At 41.3% G+C, this 18,772-nt stretch overlaps 1 protein-coding gene across 17 annotated transcripts in view; it reads right to left on the reverse strand.

The window, feature by feature from the left end:
* The window catches only part of FBXL20 (F-box and leucine rich repeat protein 20), a 116,208-nt gene that overhangs the window by 74,589 nt on the left and 22,847 nt on the right, over positions 1-18,772 (reverse strand). For all 17 annotated transcript variants that reach the window (XR_014028708.1, XR_014028709.1, XR_014028710.1 and 14 more), the window contains exon 2: positions 2,944-3,005. Coding sequence is in view for 13 of the 17 variants with exons in the window: in XM_081346447.1 (XP_081202573.1) it covers positions 2,944-3,005 (62 nt within the window). In the remaining 4 variants the exon portion in view is untranslated. The remainder of the gene's footprint in view (positions 1-2,943; positions 3,006-18,772) is intronic.

An 18,772-nucleotide genomic window follows, 5' to 3' on the forward strand; every position in this document is an offset into this window, starting at 1 on the left:
GAGACTGATTAATATTCTTCTGTCATATTTTGTATGCATTTTTAAAAATATATAATATGGAGCTAATCAGAATGGACATAAGTAAATATATAATGATAATCACTAGAAACAGATTGCTGATCCCTAATTCTAATGAACAGACCTGGGCTTATCACAGTATTGTAAACTTAACAATAGAAAGGAGTGTGATTCAAATTATGGGATACACAGATGTCTCTGCTAATCAGGTCTGACTATGTTCAGCAGCAGGGTTTGCCAGGTGTTGCCATCTGCTGAGGATGAGCTATCGTTAGTCTAGCTAAATCTCTGCTGATCTCCTTATCTAGTCCAGAAGAGGGGATTGTTCTTCTGGAGATTCTACAGGATTTAAAGTGTTGGAAATTGCTTAGATTTACTCTCAACCTGGCCTAACCCCTTTGGTTATCATATCGCACTATTCCACTGGCATATCTTGGCATCAGACAGCAAAAATATTCATATGACTGAACTGATTTGCATGCTTTTTTATTTCCATACAGTGCAATTTTCAGTATGTCCTTTAGACTGAGATTTTTCAAACTGTATTCTAAGATTATAAGCAAACAGCCAATTTTCTAGCACTACAGCTTTGGCTCTGGATCAGGATTTTCAGGAATTTATTTTTAACCAACAGATTCTGTAGCCTGAAAAAAAAATGAAAATACCTTCTTTTGTGTTTTAATTCTTACTACACAAAACTCTTTAATTGTCAGGTAGTGTATGAAAGATGAAAATGATTACACATTGTAAGTGCCTTGTAGATTCATTTTTAGATTTCTAAAAATTATGATTTTCTCTTCCAAAGGCAAATACCTTTGGACATGAATGTGAAGTGGTAACAAAAATAATCAACTCTAGATGAATAAGTGAAGTCAAGATGCTGTTCCAGTGCCTAGAAGCTGTTTGGGTCTGGATAAGGAAGAATATATTTAGGCCCAAACCTAGCATGATAGAGAGGGTCTGGCTTTCGAAGGCCATCCAATTACAGGAAACTCCCATTTCTAATTCTGGATGGGGGTCATGGTCCCATACCAAATTGGTTCATAATGTGTGGGCCCCTTTTTACTCATAACTCCTGCTCAGTACAGATGTGATTGGAAAAGCCTTTGCAAATTCCACCCTGTGTGCCAGTTATGATCCTACTCACAAACATTCAAGCCTTGGTCACTGTTTGGATTATACAGATGTGACTGCCTTTGAGGTTGTCCAGAAGACAGTGCTTTGAGTAGTTTTAGGCATATCATTTCACCCATGCAATATTACTTTTAATTGGTTTGACCAGTTACAGTGGATTTCTGGGTGTAATTCAATATGCTGGTTTTCATTTTCAATCCTACACAGCTCAGGACCCAGGTATCTAAAACCTACTCCCAATTGTAACTGCTAACTAATAAGTTCAGGAAGAGTAGCTCTCTAACCAACTGATTCCCACGTTCTTTGGAACAATACTTTGTCTCTATTCCATTTGGCTCCACCCAGCTGGAATTCAGAAAAAGCCATAAAAATTGGTTCTTTTAGCCCTGGGAAGATAATGAAAGGAAGGAGGAAAACATCAGAATAGTGACTTTTACCCTGGAATTATTTATATCAGGAAGATACAAGAATTTGACTGAAAGCATTGTTAGGATAGGGAGCAATAAAATAAATGAGCATCCAAAGGCAGCAAAGGGAATGATTTAAATACAAACTAATATGGAGAAAAAGTTAGCTAGGAGAGAGGAAACTGAGAGAAAAATTATGGGAATGGGGACAAAGTAAATCACAAAAAAGCAGAAGCTGGGTTCATGGTAAAGCAGAAAAAGATTCATCTTAAGAAACAAGAAGTAGAAAAAATATATACTAATGCAAAACCCAAAAGGACCTGAAGTAACTTCCTGATATGAGTGCAATGAAATATCTTCTTAGCTTATTTTTTTAATCAAAAGGGGAAATTCAGAGAAAGGTGACAAACTACTCTCTTGAAAGGGAGTGTTTGATGGAAATATCTTAAAACCCAGATATGCTTCTTGTATTCCTCCTCTCAAAGCTTAATAATTAAAATACCCAAACATTTTTTACGGCTTTTACTTGGTACTGAGATAAAATTTCATCCAGAAACAAAATAAAAAAAATTGTTTATTCTGACTTAAATGAAGATGAAATGAACATTATACTTTAAGGCAAATTTTACCTTCCCTTCCCTTATTTAGGTTATCATAATTTTGGAGTTTGAAAGTACGAGAATGGATGAGCATTTAACAGGCTAACAAAAACAAAAAGTACAGGCATTTCCTTCCATAAAGCTAACTGGAATGCTAAAACTAACCTAAAAGCTGTGGGTTTTATTCTAGGATAAGAGCTACATTTCTGCAATTGTGAACAGAGAGAAATATTGAGTTTATATCTTCAATAGCTGCTTTCCATATCCTTTCCAAATATGGAACACTTTCTCTTTTTTCTAAACAGTAGAAAAAGTTAATAGAGTCTGTTGTTAACAAATTGGATTCTGGACACAAGATAGCTGAGTATGCTAAAGAAAAGCTTGAAGATCACCACTTGTCTATCTGAAACAAACCTAGCAATTTCCCATCTTGTTTTAGAAATATCTTCATTTCAATACACTTGCTTTGAGTATTTGTAAATAGGCTTAAAAGGCATCATAATGTTGCTCCTTAAGTTATGACTCCTTATGAAGGAGATGAGACACCACGTTTTAACTGTGCCAAACCACACCGAAAGCAGCCCTTTTCTAAATCTGTTGAAAGGCTGCATTGCATACAGCAAAACTAATTTGATACAGCGAACGATTCAGGAGATTTGGGAGTTTAGCTTTCCAGATTGCAGAATCTAGGCTTTGGAGTTGTTTGCAATCAACTAGCATCTTGCTTTACTCTCATGTTAGTTAAACCTGTGCTCAATCTTTGAACAAAACAGAAGACATCTTACCGAAGAAGCAACTCTTTGGGAAGCTTTTTATTGATCACAGCCTCATCATTATTTGAGAACATCTACAAAATAAAAGCAAAACACACATTAAGTCTCCTGCATTTTCATTACGGATCATATCCTTATCAACACAAATCAAAATACAAAAAATTGGGGGGGTGTACAAAAAAATTGTACAAAAATTATTTTTAAATCAAATTGGATTTGACAGCCTTTAGAGATTATGTTTGTATGTTTATTTTGAAAAGTAATTTGGAAATATGCTGCAATCGCCACTGAACTGCTGGGACTATATATTATACTTATTTTTTAATCTCTGTAATAGTACTGGGATCATGAACACTATGACTCCCTCATCTCAGGGTTTTCATTTTTTTCTGCTGGAGCATATGGATATGTCCATGTTAGGCACAAGTTACTGAGTCTAAGCAACTTTTTTTGTATTATACCAGCTGAATAGGCTCTGTTTTCCTTAAAGACAAAACTACCGTATTCTTTTGGGGCAAACCTATTATGATCATGAAGCAATGGTGCATTCTCAGAAACTGGAGATTAAACATCTGTCCAAATAAACTTGAAAATACTGGGTTATGTGATATGTTAACTCTAACACTGTATTAAAAATTGATCTTTTCAGGTGTTTCAACGTATATCTTGCCTTGCCAAATTATGTCCCCAAACTTTGTCTGACTGCATACTATTCAGCAAACAACCTCAATTTAAGTAGAGATGAGTCTGGCTACTTGCCCAGAATCTCCACACAACATGTCTATGTCACCAGGTAAAATTTCCAGTGGATATGCAATATAACTAGATACATATATCCCTTTTGGTGGCTGATATAACAGAAAGCAAATTTAAAATGTCCAAGTCTAAAAATGGAAACAAACTTCTAGAAAATAAAATTACAAGAAATAAAAATCACTACAAAACAAAATAAAAGATGACTTAGGTGAGTTAAAATGCTCTCTGCAGAACATTTTTATCTTCAAGATTTTCCTACATGCACTCAGGGATGGTGCTAGCATGATCTCCATGGCAGGACTGTTCTAGAGGACTGGCACTGCTACTAAATCCTTCTTTATTTTCTAAATGTTAAGGAAACCAAAATAAACATTAAACTAATAAGCAAATCCATGTATAATTTATAACAAAACTTGAGAATGGTTTTTTAAATTATTTTTAAAGCAAATATAAGATATAGACCAGCATGATCAATACTGAGCAAAGCAAAAATCCCAGTAAATTAGAAATTTAGTGGTTCTGGAAGAGGAGTAATTAGGCTCCACAGTCAGACTACAGCAAATATGATATATATAACACTAGTATGGCAAACAAAGATTAATGTAACACTTTCAATGTATTAGCTTTTCTACATTAAGAACTTTTATTTTGATATATACCTTCAGTGGATTCCATCTAACTATCATGTTATTTCTTCAATGATAATTGTTAAACTATTACATATGTCAAAAGAAAATAATGACAAACGAACTACACATTGTTGCCAAGGAAACTATGTGGACATGTTAATGAAATCACCAGGAAATGAACCACTACAAGACAGATTGAGGCATCCTGACTATTGATCTTGCGTATGTGTTTTTAATTTGCACAGCAAGAAATGTTCAAGTATTTTAAAATTAACAACAAAAAAGAAATTAAAGCAACTGGTTTGTTACACAATTATAATGGTTATTCTTATTGTCTTCATCAGATTTAAGGAGGATATAAAAAATTCTAACCTTTAGATCACAGCATGACACTTCCTTTTTTGGGGAAAAAAATTATTAGTTTTTATAGGGTTAAAAAGGAAGGTAGGGAAATGGGGATTTGAGATAGGGTAGAGGAAAGGTTAAGGGTGAGGGTTGGGGTTTCCCCCAATAACATTCAATATTTGGCAAACAGCATGTTGTCTGGGTAGATATATATAAATAAAAATAAAGAGGCTAACAATAACACTGATAGATATAATAAATTATCAAAAACAATACTAAATTTTCAATGTATGATAACATTCTTAGTCAAATAAATTCAAAGTTGCATATCACATTCCTTTCTCTCTAACTTGCTTATCTAGCCATTGATAAAACTTATTCCAACTTCTGTAATAAACTGAATGCTCTTTCTCTTTAATCTCTAAGGTTAATCTATCTGCACAATCCAATATTTTCTTAATTAATACTTCTTCAGTCACTGACTTTTCATTTTTCCAATACTGGGCATACATAATTCTCGCTGCTATCAATACATGTAACATTAGGTATCCGCTCTCCTTATCATAGTTAGGGCCTATCATTCCTAAGAGAAACAATTCTGATTTAAATTCTATTTGTTTTTTAATCATCTTCTCTAACCATAAATGTATCTTAAGCCAAAACCTTTTTGCTTTAGGACATGCCTTGGTGGAGCAGTGGGCTAATGCCTCCTTAAGTAACACCAGCTGCCTGCAATTAGTGCAGGTTCGCATCCCACCAGGCTCAAGGTTGACTCAGCCTTCCATCCTTCCGAGGTAGGTAAAATGAGGACCCAGAATGTTGGGGGCAATTAAGCTGACTTTGTAATAATGCCGCTTGGGTGTGTGTGTGAAAGCCCTAATAAGCAGGCATATACATAGAATGAAGGCTACTGCCTTCATGGATTACTGCCTTGTCGTGGCGAAGGGGCTTGCGTAATTCAATGAAGCTATGAGCTATGCCGTGCAGGGCCACCCAAGACGGACAGGTCATAGCCGAGAGTTCTGACAAAACGTGATCCACTGGAGAAGGAAATGGCAACCCACTCCAGTATCTTTGCCATGAAAACCCTATGGACAGTACCAAAACGCAAAACGATATGACGCTGGAAGATGAGCCCCTCAGGTCGGAAGGCGTCCAATATGCTACTGGGGAAGAGCAGAGGGCTAGTACTAGTAGCGCCAGAAAGAATGAAGCGACTGGGCCAAAGCCGAAAGGACGCTCAGCTGTGGATGTGTCTGGTGGTGAAAGGAAAGTCCGATGCTGTAAAGATTTTTTCTCCATAGGAACCTGGAATGTAAGATCCATGAATCAAGGAAAGCTGGACGTGGTCAAACAAGAGATGACAAGACTGAACATCGACATCTTAGGTATCAGCGAACTAAAATGGACAGGAATGGGTGAATTTAATTCAGATGACCACCAGGTATACTACTGCGGGCAAGAATCCCTCAGAAGAAATGGAGTAGCCTTCATAGTCAATAAAAGAGTAGGAAAAGCAATACTGGGATACAATCCTCAAAATGACAGAATGATCTCAGTTCGAATCCAAGGCAAACCATTCAATATCACAGTAGTCCAAGTCTATGCCCCAACCACCAGTGCTGAAGAGGATGAAATTGACCGGTTCTATGAAGCCCTACAGCACCTTATAGAACTAACACCAAAAAATGATGTCCTTATCATCATGGGGGATTGGAATGCTAAAGTAGGAAGCCAAAAGATAACCGGAATAACAGGCAAGTTTGGCCTTGGAGTACGGAATGGGGCAGGGCACGGGCTGATAGAGTTTTGTCAGGAGAATACGATGGTCATAGCAAACACTCTTTTCCAACAACCCAAGAGACGGCTCTACACATGGACATCACCAGACGGTCATCACAGAAATCAGATTGACTATATGCTCTGCAGCCAAAGATGGAGAAGCTCTATACAGTCAGTAAAAACAAGACCAGGAGCTGACTGTGGCTCAGACCATGAGCTTCTCCTTGCAAAGTTTAGGCTTAAACTGAAGAAGGTAGGGAAAAGCACTAGGCCACTCAGGTATGAATTAAATCATATCCCTGTTGAATATACAGTAGAGGTGACAAATAGATTTAAGGAATTAGATCTGATAGACAGAGTGCCTGAAGAACTATGGACAGAGGTTCGCGACATTGTACAACAGGTAGCAACCAAAACCATCCCAAAGAAAAAGAAATGCAAGAAAGCAAAATGGCTGTCTGAGGAAGCTTTGCAAATAGCTAAGGAAAGGAGGGAAGCGAAAGGCAAGGGAGAAAAACATAGATATGCCCAATTGAATGCAGAATTCCAGAGAATAGCTAGAAGAGATAAGAATGCCTTCTTAAATGAACAGTGCAAAGAAATAGAAGAAAACAATAGAATAGGGAGGACCAGAGATCTTTTCAAGAAAATTGGAGAGATGAAGGGAACGTTTAATGCAAAAATGGGCATGATAAAGGACCAAAATGGCAGGGACCTAACAGAGGCAGAAGAGATTAAGAAGAGGTGGCAAAATTACACAGAAGAACTATACAAGAATGAGCTTAGTGTCCCTGATAATCACAATGAGGTGGTCACTGACCTCGAGCCAGACATCCTAGAATGTGAAGTGAAGTGGGCCTTAGAAAAGCTGAGCAACAACAAAGCTAGTGGAGGTGACAGTATTCCAGCTGAGCTATTCAAAATCTTAAAAGACAGTACAGTAAAAGTGCTACACTCAATTTGCCAGCAAATTTGGAAAACTCAACAGTGGCCACAGGATTGGAAAAGATCAGTTTACATTCCAATTCCAAAGAAAGGCAGTGCCAAAGAATGTTCAAACTATCGCACCATTGCACTCATTTCTCATGCTAGTAAAGTCATGCTTAAAATCCTACAAGCTAGACTTCAGCAGTATGTGGATCGAGAACTACCAGAAGTACAGGCAGGATTTCGAAGAGGCAGAGGAACTAGAGATCAAATTGCCAACATACGCTGGATCATGGAGAAAGCTAGGGAGTTCCAGAAAAACATCTACTTCTGCTTCATTGACTATGCTAAAGCCTTTGATTGTGTGGATCATAACAAACTGTGGCAAGTTCTTAAAGAGATGGGAGTACCAGACCATCTTATTTGTCTCTTGAGAAACCTATATGCGGGTCAAGAAGCAACAGTGAGAACTGGACATGGAACCACTGATTGGTTCAAAATTGGGAAAGGAGTCCGGCAAGGCTGTATACTGTTGCCCTGCCTATTTAACTTATATGCAGAGCATATCATGAGAAAGGCAGGGCTAGATGAATCAAAAGTTGGAATTAAGATTGCCGGAAGAAATATCAACAACCTAAGATACGCAGATGATACCACTCTAATGGCAGAAAGTGAAGAAGAACTAAAGAGCCTCTTGTTGCGGGTGAAGAAGGAGAGTGCAAAACTTGGGTTGAAACTTAACATTAAGAAAACCAAGATCATGGCATCTGGCCCTCTCAATTCCTGGCAAATAGATGGGGAAGAAATGGAGGTAGTGACAGATTTTATTTTCCTGGGCTCCAAGATCACTGCAGATGGGGACTGTAGCCAAGAAATTAAAAGACGCTTGCTCCTGGGGAGGAAAGCCATGACAAATCTAGACAGCACACTAAAAAGCAGAGACATCACCCTGTCAACAAAAGTGCGTATAGTCAAGGCTATGGTCTTCCCAGTTGCAATGTATGGCAGTGAAAGTTGGACCATAAGAAAGGCTGAGCGCCAAAGAATTGAGGCCTTTGAACTATGGTGCTGGAGAAGACTCCTGCGAGTCCCTTGGACTGCAAGGCGATCAAACCGGTCAGTCCTAGAGCAGATCAATCCTGACTGCTCTTTAGAAGGCCAGATCCTGAAGCTAAAACTCAAATACTTTGGCCACCTAATGAGAAGGAAGGACTCACTGGAGAAGAGCCTAATGCGGGGAAAGATCAAGGGCAATAGAAGAAGGGGACGACAGAGAATGAGGTGGCTGGATGGAGTCACTGAAGCAGTAGGCGTGAGCTTAAATGGACTCCAGAAGATGGTAGAGGACAGAAAGGCCTGGAGGAATGTTGTCCATAGGGTCGCGATGGGTCGGACACGACTTCGCAGCTAACAACAACAACTGCTAAGCTTGTAAGCCGCCCTGAGTCTTCGGAGAAGGGCGGGATATAAATGGAATTTTTTTAAAAAAGTCCACCAGATAGGATAATAAGTACCTGGTCTTTGCTTACATTTCCAACAAACATTTGAAGTATTTTTAAACATTTTAGCTAGTCTCACTGGTGTCATGTGCCATCTATAAAACATTTTAAACAAATTTTCTTTATATGATACAGGTTTGGTTAATCTAATATTTCTATCCCATAGCTTTTCCCATTCTTCAAGCTCTATAGTATGACCTACATTTTTTGCCCATATTACCATTGTTTCTTTAACTTGTTCCTCCTCAATCTTTAAGTTAAGCAGTAATCTATAAAGTTTTTAAATCAGTTTTTCATCTGTTTTTAACAATGTAAGATCAAGTTCTGTCTGTTCCTTATAGAGCCCCATTACTTTCACGTCTTTTTCATCTCGATTGAATTTGTAGATATGGCCACCATGGTAAGTCAATACCTTGTTGTAAGTTTTGTCTAGATTTCAATCTTCCTTCATTATGCAGTAAGTCTTTATATGTTACAAGTTTATCATAGTTAATTAAGTTTGGGTAAGCAAAAGCTTCCATTGTTGAGAGCCATTCAGGTATCTTAGTATATTTTTTTTTCTTTTATTTTTTCCCATTCTAAGAGAAGTGCATTTCTTATACCATGGTTCTGAAAATATCTATGCGCTTTATTCTTTCCATACCACAGAAAGGCATGCCAGCCAATCTGCAGGTCATGCCCCTCTAGGTATAGTAATCTTTTGTCTCTAAGTGTTAACCATTCTTTAATCCACGTTAAAATAGCTGCTTGGTAATATAACTTCCACTCTGAAAGTACAAATCCTCCCCTTTCTCTAATGTCCTGTAGCAATTCCACTTTAATTCGTGCTTTCTTCCCTTGCCAAATTTCAAAATTATGGTATTTAGTTCATCAAAGAAGGCTTTTTCTAATTTTACAGGAATGGTTTGAAATAAAAAGAGTATTTTCGGTAAGATATTCATTTTAACTGTACTATTCTCCCCAATATTGATAGTTGGAGATTTTTCCACTTTTTTAAGTCCAGTTTTATTTGTTTTAATAGTTTTGTATAGTTGTCCTCTTTCGATGTTATACATCTTGCTGTTAAATAAATTCCCAAGTATTTAACTTTTTTAACTATTTGAAGATTTGTTTTTCTTGCAAGTTGCATTTTCTGTTTTTCTGTTAAGTTCTTTGTCAAAACTTTGGTCTTTTCTCTATTTATTATCAGGCCTGCAACCTCACCATATTGTTCTATTGTGGCCAACAGTTTTGTGCTTGTTTCCAGAGGTTCTTCCAGTATAAAGATCAAGTCATCTGCAAATGCCTGCAATTTATATTTTATCCCTTTATCTCTAGTCCTTTGATCTCAAAGTCTTGTCTAATATTTCTGTTCAACACTTTCAACATTAATATGAATAGCAATGGTGATAAAGGACATCCTTGTCTTGTGCCCTTTTTAATATTTATTTATTTATTTATTTATTTATTTATTATATTTTTATACCGCCCTTCTCCCGAAGGACTCAGGGCGGTGTACAGGGCAATAAATATAAAAAACAGAATACAAAAGTTAAAAAACAATTAAATATAATGCCCAAATTTAAAATTTAAAACAATAATTAAAAACATATTAAAACCCCAACCCTAACCCATCAGACCAGGTCAGATTGCTCAAATAAATACGTTTTTAGATCGCACCGGAAGGAGCGAAGGTCGGGGGCCATCCGGAGCTCAACCGGCAAGCGGTTCCACAGGTCTGGCGCGCCCACAGAGAATGCCCTCCCCCTGGGGGCCACCAATCGGCATTCTTTGATCGGAGGCACCCTGAGGAGGCCCTCTCTGTGGGAGCGCACTGGACGGAGGGAAGTTGACGCCGGCCGCAGGTGTTGCCGTATAGTCTCCATTTACAATTACTCTAACAGTCTGTTTATCATAAATTGCATTCATGAAGTTTTCTCCAAAATCCATTTCCAAAAGTTGCTGAAACATAAATTGCCAATTTAAGTTATCAAACGCCTTTTGCGCATCAAGAAATATCAAAGCCATCCGTTTGCCTGGATGGGCCTCATAATACTTTAAAACGTCCAAGACTGTCCTTAAATTGTTTTTTATCTGAGCACGACACTTCCTTAAAAGCACTGGAAACTTCAGCTGGATCAAAATGCCACAACAAACTTCTGACTGAGGCCAATTTTATGCAACATGTGATTTCTATCTTATGACTACTCTTGGGTTACTGGTCATTTCCAAATTCTAATTATATTCCATAAATTAAAAAAAATAGGATTCAGTCAGAAAAAATTAATGTAAACATGTATAGACTGTCAATATATGGGAATCAAAATTACTTAATAATGGTCCTTATACAATTGTCAAGTAATATATTATGTGTGAACTTAATGTTTTCTTCAGTATTAAACTGAACAATGGAGATCCTTCAATCCACCTATTTTGGTTATATGAAATACCGAATAACTGATGTTCAGTGAAGTACAGACAGTCCTCAATTTACAACCATTCATTTAGTGACTGTCCAAAGTGATTTATGACTGGTTTTTAAACTTACAAACATTGTAGTGTTGTCATGGTCACCTAATCAAAATTCAGGCATTAAATAACTGGCATGTATTTATGACAGTTGCACTGTTCCCAGGGTCATGTGATCACCATTTGTAACCTTCCCAGTTGGCTTCCGACAAGCAGTCAGCGGGGCAGGGGGTGGGGGGAGCCAGATTTGCTTAATGGCCACCTTAGCAACAGCAGTGATTTGCTTAACAACTGTGGCAAAAAAGGTTATAAAGTGAGGCAAAACTCACATAGCTGCCTTGCTTAGAAACGATGGGACCAATTCTATTTATAAGTTAGGGATTATGTATAAATTATTTCAATTCTTTAACTCTTTCAATTTGTCTATATTTTACATTTTATAACTATTATATCAAAATTAAGACTATACCTGATGATGGCTTTATAGAGGACACTGACATTTACTATTGGCAAAGGTATGGTACCGAACTCTTTACAAAACATTGTTACATTGTAACATTTACAAAACAAATTACATTCTTTTTTCATTTCATTATGATTTCTATTATGTTCTCTGATGGAAATATATACAATTCTGCTTAACTGTTTTTAAATGCACTACAGGGTATGATTTTGAAAAACAAAGTTTGTTAACATGAATTAGTTAAAACACTTGTTTTTAAAATCTCATCTCAGTAATAAAAAGTGTTCCCTAAACCAGGGCTTTTCAACCTTTTCACCCATTGTACCACTTTTAGGATATGGCAACATCCGAGTACCACCAGTCACCTTAGCAAGGTGTCAAAAACTTGATGACCAAAAAAAAGGGAAAAAAGTGATGAAGTACAGGTAGTCCTCGACTTACAACACTTCACTTAGTGACTGTTCGAAGTTACAATGGCACTGAAAAAGTACCCCCCAAGCCACAGCTGAGTAAGGCACCTGCATGCCCACCCGGTGGCGCTCTTCCTCCTATCCGAGGTTTTCATTGTTGTGAGCATTCCTGTTGAGCATTGTCAACGGGGGTGGGGTGGGAGGCATTTGGTTTTTATCCCCCGTCTGCTGGGTGGTTGCAGCAGGCTTTGGTCACTTGACATGACCCTGGGACACTGTGACCGTCATAAATATGAATCAGTTGCCAAGCATCTGAATGTAAATCACAAGAACCTGGAGATGCTGCAACATTCCAGCTGATCGGCGCTTCTTCTGGGCTCAGCAGACATGCCTGGATCAGCGTCGAGCTCCAGCTGGAGCCTGGCACTGATCCTGGTGCTTCTTCTGAGTCCTGACAGCCCCGAAGCGCCAATCAGCTGGAAAGCAGTGCTGATCCGTGGCGCTTCCGCTGAGCCCTGACAGCCCTGCAGCTCCAGATATCTCTCACTCAGGCTTGTGCAGTGCTGCCACCGGTTCAGCTCATTCCCCTCCCCCGTTACCTCTTTTCTAGGATGGTTGTGTACCACCTGCCAGGTGCCAATGTACCACAGGTGGTACCCATACCACTGGTTGAAAAGCCCAGCCCTAAACTCTTACAGATATAGTCTACTTTATCTGTACCTGTATTTTTTAGGCAGAATGCATGAGCAGCTGAAATGCTATTTGCATAATGCTATTAGATAAATATGCTTAGATATTTAAGAATTTTCAGCAGTGGTACATTTTGGTCCTTTGGATGTTGCTAGGCTATAACTCCCATAATCTCTGACCAATGACCAGGTTGGTTGTAGCTGATAGCAACTGGAACGTCAGCTGGAAAATCAAATCCCTGATTTATGTACAAAATGCATGTGGTCTTACTGTTCATTGTTTGTGGATTTTTTAAAACTGGGATTACACTTACATCAAACAACTATGAATAGATAACTCAGAAATAAAAGATTGCACATTACATTAAGTCATGTTTATTTGGCCAATTTATAATAAAAAAAGCAAGCTGGTGCTTTTTAAGACATGTTTTCTCACCTTGGCAACTTTAACATCTGTGGACTTCAACTCCCAGAGTTCCCCAGACATCATTCCAGATGTTAAAATTTGCCAAGGTTGAGAAACACTGCTCTAAGTCATTAATAGTATTTAAATACTCAAATGTTTTGTTTATAGAATATCACAATGAAGCAATCATGGCTTAATGCAACACACTATTATCCCTAAGACTATTGAGCAAGGATATATAACGGTAAGCTTTTAGCTGATATATTTACAGATCACAATTAGCTTTTGGCAGTGTGATGTATGAATCTACAACTACAGCTCACTATAACATAATGATATGTTCAACAAACTACAACTGTGTTAATGTAGCTACAGTATTTAAAATCACAGAAAAAAGCTGTTTTTTTAAAAAAAGTCTTGATTAACAAATATGTTTCATGTCTGAGATGTATTCTTTCAGATTTCTGTTAAATCTTTTTTCATTAAATTTAAGAAATTAAGTTTCATGAAGAAATTTAAAATTATTGAAGACACACAAACTGAATGGGATTTTCCTAAAATTAATTACAGGAGACTTTTTGTATGTGTACAACTTGGCAAGTCACTGCAATGTCTTTTGAGGTAAAGCTTTTTTCTTACTTAGATTGTTCAACAGACAGGTTTATAAGGTAAAAGGTAAAGGTTCCCCTGCACATGCGTGCTAGTCGCTTCCAACTCTAGGGGCCGGTGCTCATCTCCGTTTCAAGTCTGAAGTGCCAGCGCTTGTCCGAGGACGTCTCCGTGGTCATGTGGCCGACATGACTAGACGCCAAAGGCGCACGGAACGCTGTTACCTTCCCACCGTAGTGGTCCCTATTTTTCTACTTGCATTTTTATGGTTTATAGCAAACAGTAAATTCAGTGATTCTGGCCATTTCCTTTTCATTGCTCTAGCAAGGATTCTAAAAGTGCTAATCACAATCACTTTTCCTTGTGCTCCCTGCAGCAAGGACAAACATGGAGTGAACTGTACTGTACTGTGTTGCTATATTGTAAAATAAAAAATAAATGGTTCCATCTCTTGGAAATTAAATAAATAAAATAAAATTTTGTTACAATTGCTAATGAGAGATACAGCCCAAATGTATTTGCAAAATACTAAGCTAGAGAAATCTGATTTACATCAAACAGTATGGATTATATCTTAAGCTTTATTAAAATCAAAGGGACCTAACTAATAATTATTTTACAGTTAATCAATTTCAGATGGTTTACTCACATCAATTCCATAACATATTTTACACAACAGGCTATGTCAAAAAATGGCTTAACAGAAAACTGGCAAAAAATAACTTTGGATATTATTGTTGTTTGTTGTTGTTGTTAGTTGCGAAGTCGTATCCGACCCATCGCGACCCTATGGACAATGTTCCTCCAGGCCTTCCTGTCCTCTACCATCTTCTGGAGTCCATTTAAGCTCACACCTACTGCTTCAGTGACTGCATCCAGCCACCTCATTCTCTGTCGTCCCCTTCTTCTATTGCCCTCAATCTTTCCCAGCATTAGGCTCTTCTCCAGTGAGTCCTACCTTCTCATTAGATGGCCAAAGTATTTGAGTTTTAGCTTCAGGATCTGGCCTTCTAAAGAGCAGTCAGGGTTGATCTCCTCTAGGACTGACCGGTTTGATCGTCTTGCAGTCCAAGGGACTCGCAGGAGTCTTCTCCAGCACCAGAGTTCAAAGACTTCAATTCTTTGGCGCTCAGCCTTTCTTATGGTCCAGCTTTCACTGCCATACATTGCAACTGGGAAGACCATAGCCTTGACTATACGCACTTTTGTTGACAGGGTGATGTCTCTGCTTTTTAGTGTGCTGTCTAGATTTGCCATGGCTTTCTTCCCCAGGAGCAAGCGTCTTTTAATTTCTTGGCTACAGTCCCCATCTGCAGTGATCTTGGAGCCCAGGAAAATAAAATCTGTCACTACCTCCATTTCTTCCCCATCTATTTGCCAGGAATTGAGAGGGCCAGATGCCATGATCTTGGTTTTCTTAATGTTTAGTTTCAACCCAAGTTTTGCACTCTCCGTCTTCACTCACAACAAGAGGCTCTTTAGTTCCTCTTCACTTTCTGCCATTAGAGTGGTATCATCTGCATATCTTAGGTTGTTGATGTTTCTTCTGGCAATCTTAATTCCAACTTTTGATTCATCTAGCCCTGCCTTTCTCATGATGTGCTCTGCATATAAGTAAAATAGGCAAGGCGACAGTATACAGCCCTGCCGGACTCCTTTCCCAATTTTGAACCAATCAGTGGTTCCGTGTCCAGTTCTCACTGTTGCTTCTTGGCCTGCATATAGGTTTCTCAAGAGACAAATAAGATGGTCTGGTATGCCCATCTCTTTAAGGACTTGCCAGAGTTTGTTATGATCCACACAATCAAAGGCTTTAGCATAGTCAATGAAGCAGAAGTAGATGTTTTTCTGGAACTCTCTAGCTTTCTCCATGATCCAGCGTATGTTAGCAATTTGATCTCTAGTTCCTCTGCCTCTTCGAAATCCTGCCTGTACTTCTGGTAGTTCTCGATCCACATACTGCTGGAATCTAGCTTGTAGAATTTTAAGCATAACTTTACTAGCTGTTCTGAACCAGCCCTCTTCTGGCCTTGAGTAAGGCAACCCCTATTCAGAAAGAAGAGACTGGAGAGCGTCCAAGGCTAAAAGGCATCTGCCAAGATTTAATTACACAGTTAACAAAAACACTAGAGCTTGTCTTCTCAAGCGGAAAAGTTGCTTTCAGCAACCAGCCCCTCCCCAAACACTCCTTTTATAGAGAGCTCAGGGCGTGGTCTCCCTGTGCCTCCTCCCGAGGAGTCCCACATTCTTTCTTTGTTTGTTCCTGCTCGACTGCCTCCTGCGTCGGGCGTCCTTGAACAGGGCCAGCTGTGGGTCATCATCTTCCGCACTATCGGGCTCACGCAGCTGAGAAGAGGGCCCCGGCTGGGAACTCTGCCAAGCCTCCACGCCATCATCAACCGGTTCGTCTCCCACACGGTCCTCCTCCCCCTCATCTGAGTCATCCGACACATCTGAGCCGGCTGCCGAAACCACAGGCTGGCCCTGAGTCACAACACTATCCCGCACCGCAGGGCCCTTCCCCCGGGTCTGCCGATCCGGATGCGGTCGGGATGGGAACTGTTCGTGAAACGCAGTCACCAACGCAGGGGCATGAACGGCGGTCGCGTCTTCCCATGTGAAGTCCTCCGGCCCGTACCCTTTCCACTCGATCAGGTACTGGAAGCGACCTTTCAGCCAGCGGGAATCCCGGATGCTGGCGACCTCGTACTCGGGGGTGCTGCCTCCATCACGAGTTCCTGATGGGGGAGGTTCCGCTTGGCGAAGTGGACAGGCCGGTTGTTCGGGGACCAACAAGGACCGATGGAAGACGGGGTGCACGCGCAGGGAACGTGGCAGAGTTAAACGATAGGCGACCGGATTGATGACGGCCTCGACTGGGAACGGTCCAAGGTAACGGTGGTCCAGCTTCCTCGCCGGCCGAGTGGATGGTAGGTTCCTGGTGGACAGCCAGACCCGATCCCCCACCGATAGTGGAGGCGTATCCCTTCTCGACCGATCGGCGAACCTCTTGTAGTCGGCCTTGGCCTTCTCCAGTTGCCGTCGCACCAACCGATGGATCGCCTGTAACTCCGCCATAAATTCGTTCGCTGCCGGCTCCGATGAGTCCACGGGAGAAAGGGGGAAAAACCGGGGGTGATAACCCACGTTGGCCAAGAACGGTGTCATCTGCGTGGAGGTGTGCTGCGAGTTGTTAAAGGCAAACTCGGCTATGGCCAAATAGTCCACCCAATTGTCCTGCTGCAGGTTAACGTAGCAGCGCAGATACTGCTCTAAGATGCCGATGACCTTCTCGGTACCCCCGTCGGTCTGAGGATGATGCGCGGACGAGAGGCAAACCTTAATGTCCAACGCCCGCATCAACTCCTGCCAGAAGCGGGCTGTAAACTGGGCCCCCCTATCGGAGACGACTCTATCGGGAAGGCCATGCAGCCGGAACACCTGTTGGATGAACATGCGACTAGTGGCGCGAGCTGACGGTAAGCCGCGACAGGGGATGAAGTGCGCCATCTTGGTCAACATGTCCACCACCACAAACACTGTCGTGAAGCCGGAGGATGGGGGTAGATCCGTCAGAAAGTCCATGGACACAGCCCCCCAGGGTCTCTTGGGTGTTGGCAAGGGCTGCAGTAAACCAGGCGGGGCCCCTGTCGCTGACTTGGCCTGCCTGCAAGGAATGCAGGAGGTGACATAAGACTGGACATCGTGTCGGACTCGGGGCCACCAGAAGGTACGGGAGACCAGGTTCAGAGTCTTGAACAGGCCAAAATGCCCCGCAGCCGGGTTATCATGACACTGGCTGAGGACGAGTCCCCTGAGTGGCCCTCCTGGAACATAGAGCCGGTCACGATAATACAGGAGTCCATCCGCGACCGACCAAGGCGAATCTGGCCCCACCTCTTCCTTCCGCTGAGCCACCCACGCCTCCTGCTGCTGCGCCTCCCGGATCCGAGCCCGTATATCCACCGGCTCCCGCACCGCAGCAAAAGACTCGACGGGGATCACTGTCCTGGGCGGAAGCTTGTCTTCCGCTCGGGTGTATTCGGGCTTTCTGGACAGAGCATCCGCTCTCTGGTTGTGCCCGCTTGGTATGTACCGCACCCGGAAGTCAAACCTCGCAAAGAAGAGGGACCACTGGATCTGGCGTTGATTCAAATTCCGAGCGGTCTGCAGGCTTTCCAGATTCTTGTGGTCCGTCCGGACCTCGATCTGATGCCGCGCCCCCTCCAGATGATGCCTCCAAGCCTCGAACGCCGCCTTGATGGCCAGCAGCTCCTTCTCCCAGATGGTATAGTTGCGCTCCGAGGGGTTCAATTTCCGAGAGTGATACGCGCAAGGGAAAAGGGTACCGCTGGGCGTCGTTGCCTGGAGTAACACGGCCCCAATGGCAATGTCGGAGGCGTCCGCCTCCACGACAAACGGCCGTTGCGGGTCGGGATGTTTCAAGATGGGCTCCTTCATGAAGGCGTCCTTCAAAGCCTGGAACGCCTGTTGTTCGGGGGCGTTCCACTGGAACCGAGTCTTCTTCTGCAGGAGCCGGGTGAGGGGGGCTGTCAAGGCAGCAAAGCCAGGGATGAATGTCCGATAGTAGTTGGCAAATCCAAGGAGTCGCTGAACGTCCTTCACGCGACGCGGGGGTTGCCAACTCTGCAACGACTCGACTTTACTCGGCTCCATGGCGATGCCCTCAGGAGAAATGCGGTGACACAGGAAATCGATGGTCACCTGGTAGAACTGGCACTTCTCCAACTTGGCAAACAGCCGATGTTCCCGGAGGCGCTGCAGGACCTGACGGAGATGCTGATGATGCGCTTCACGCGACGGGGAGTAAATCAGGATGTCGTCCAGGTAAATCACGACAAACTGGTCCAACAGATC

Source organism: Vipera berus (assembly GCF_964194415.1).
Source record: "Vipera berus genome assembly, chromosome: Z".
NCBI lineage: Eukaryota > Metazoa > Chordata > Lepidosauria > Squamata > Viperidae > Vipera > Vipera berus.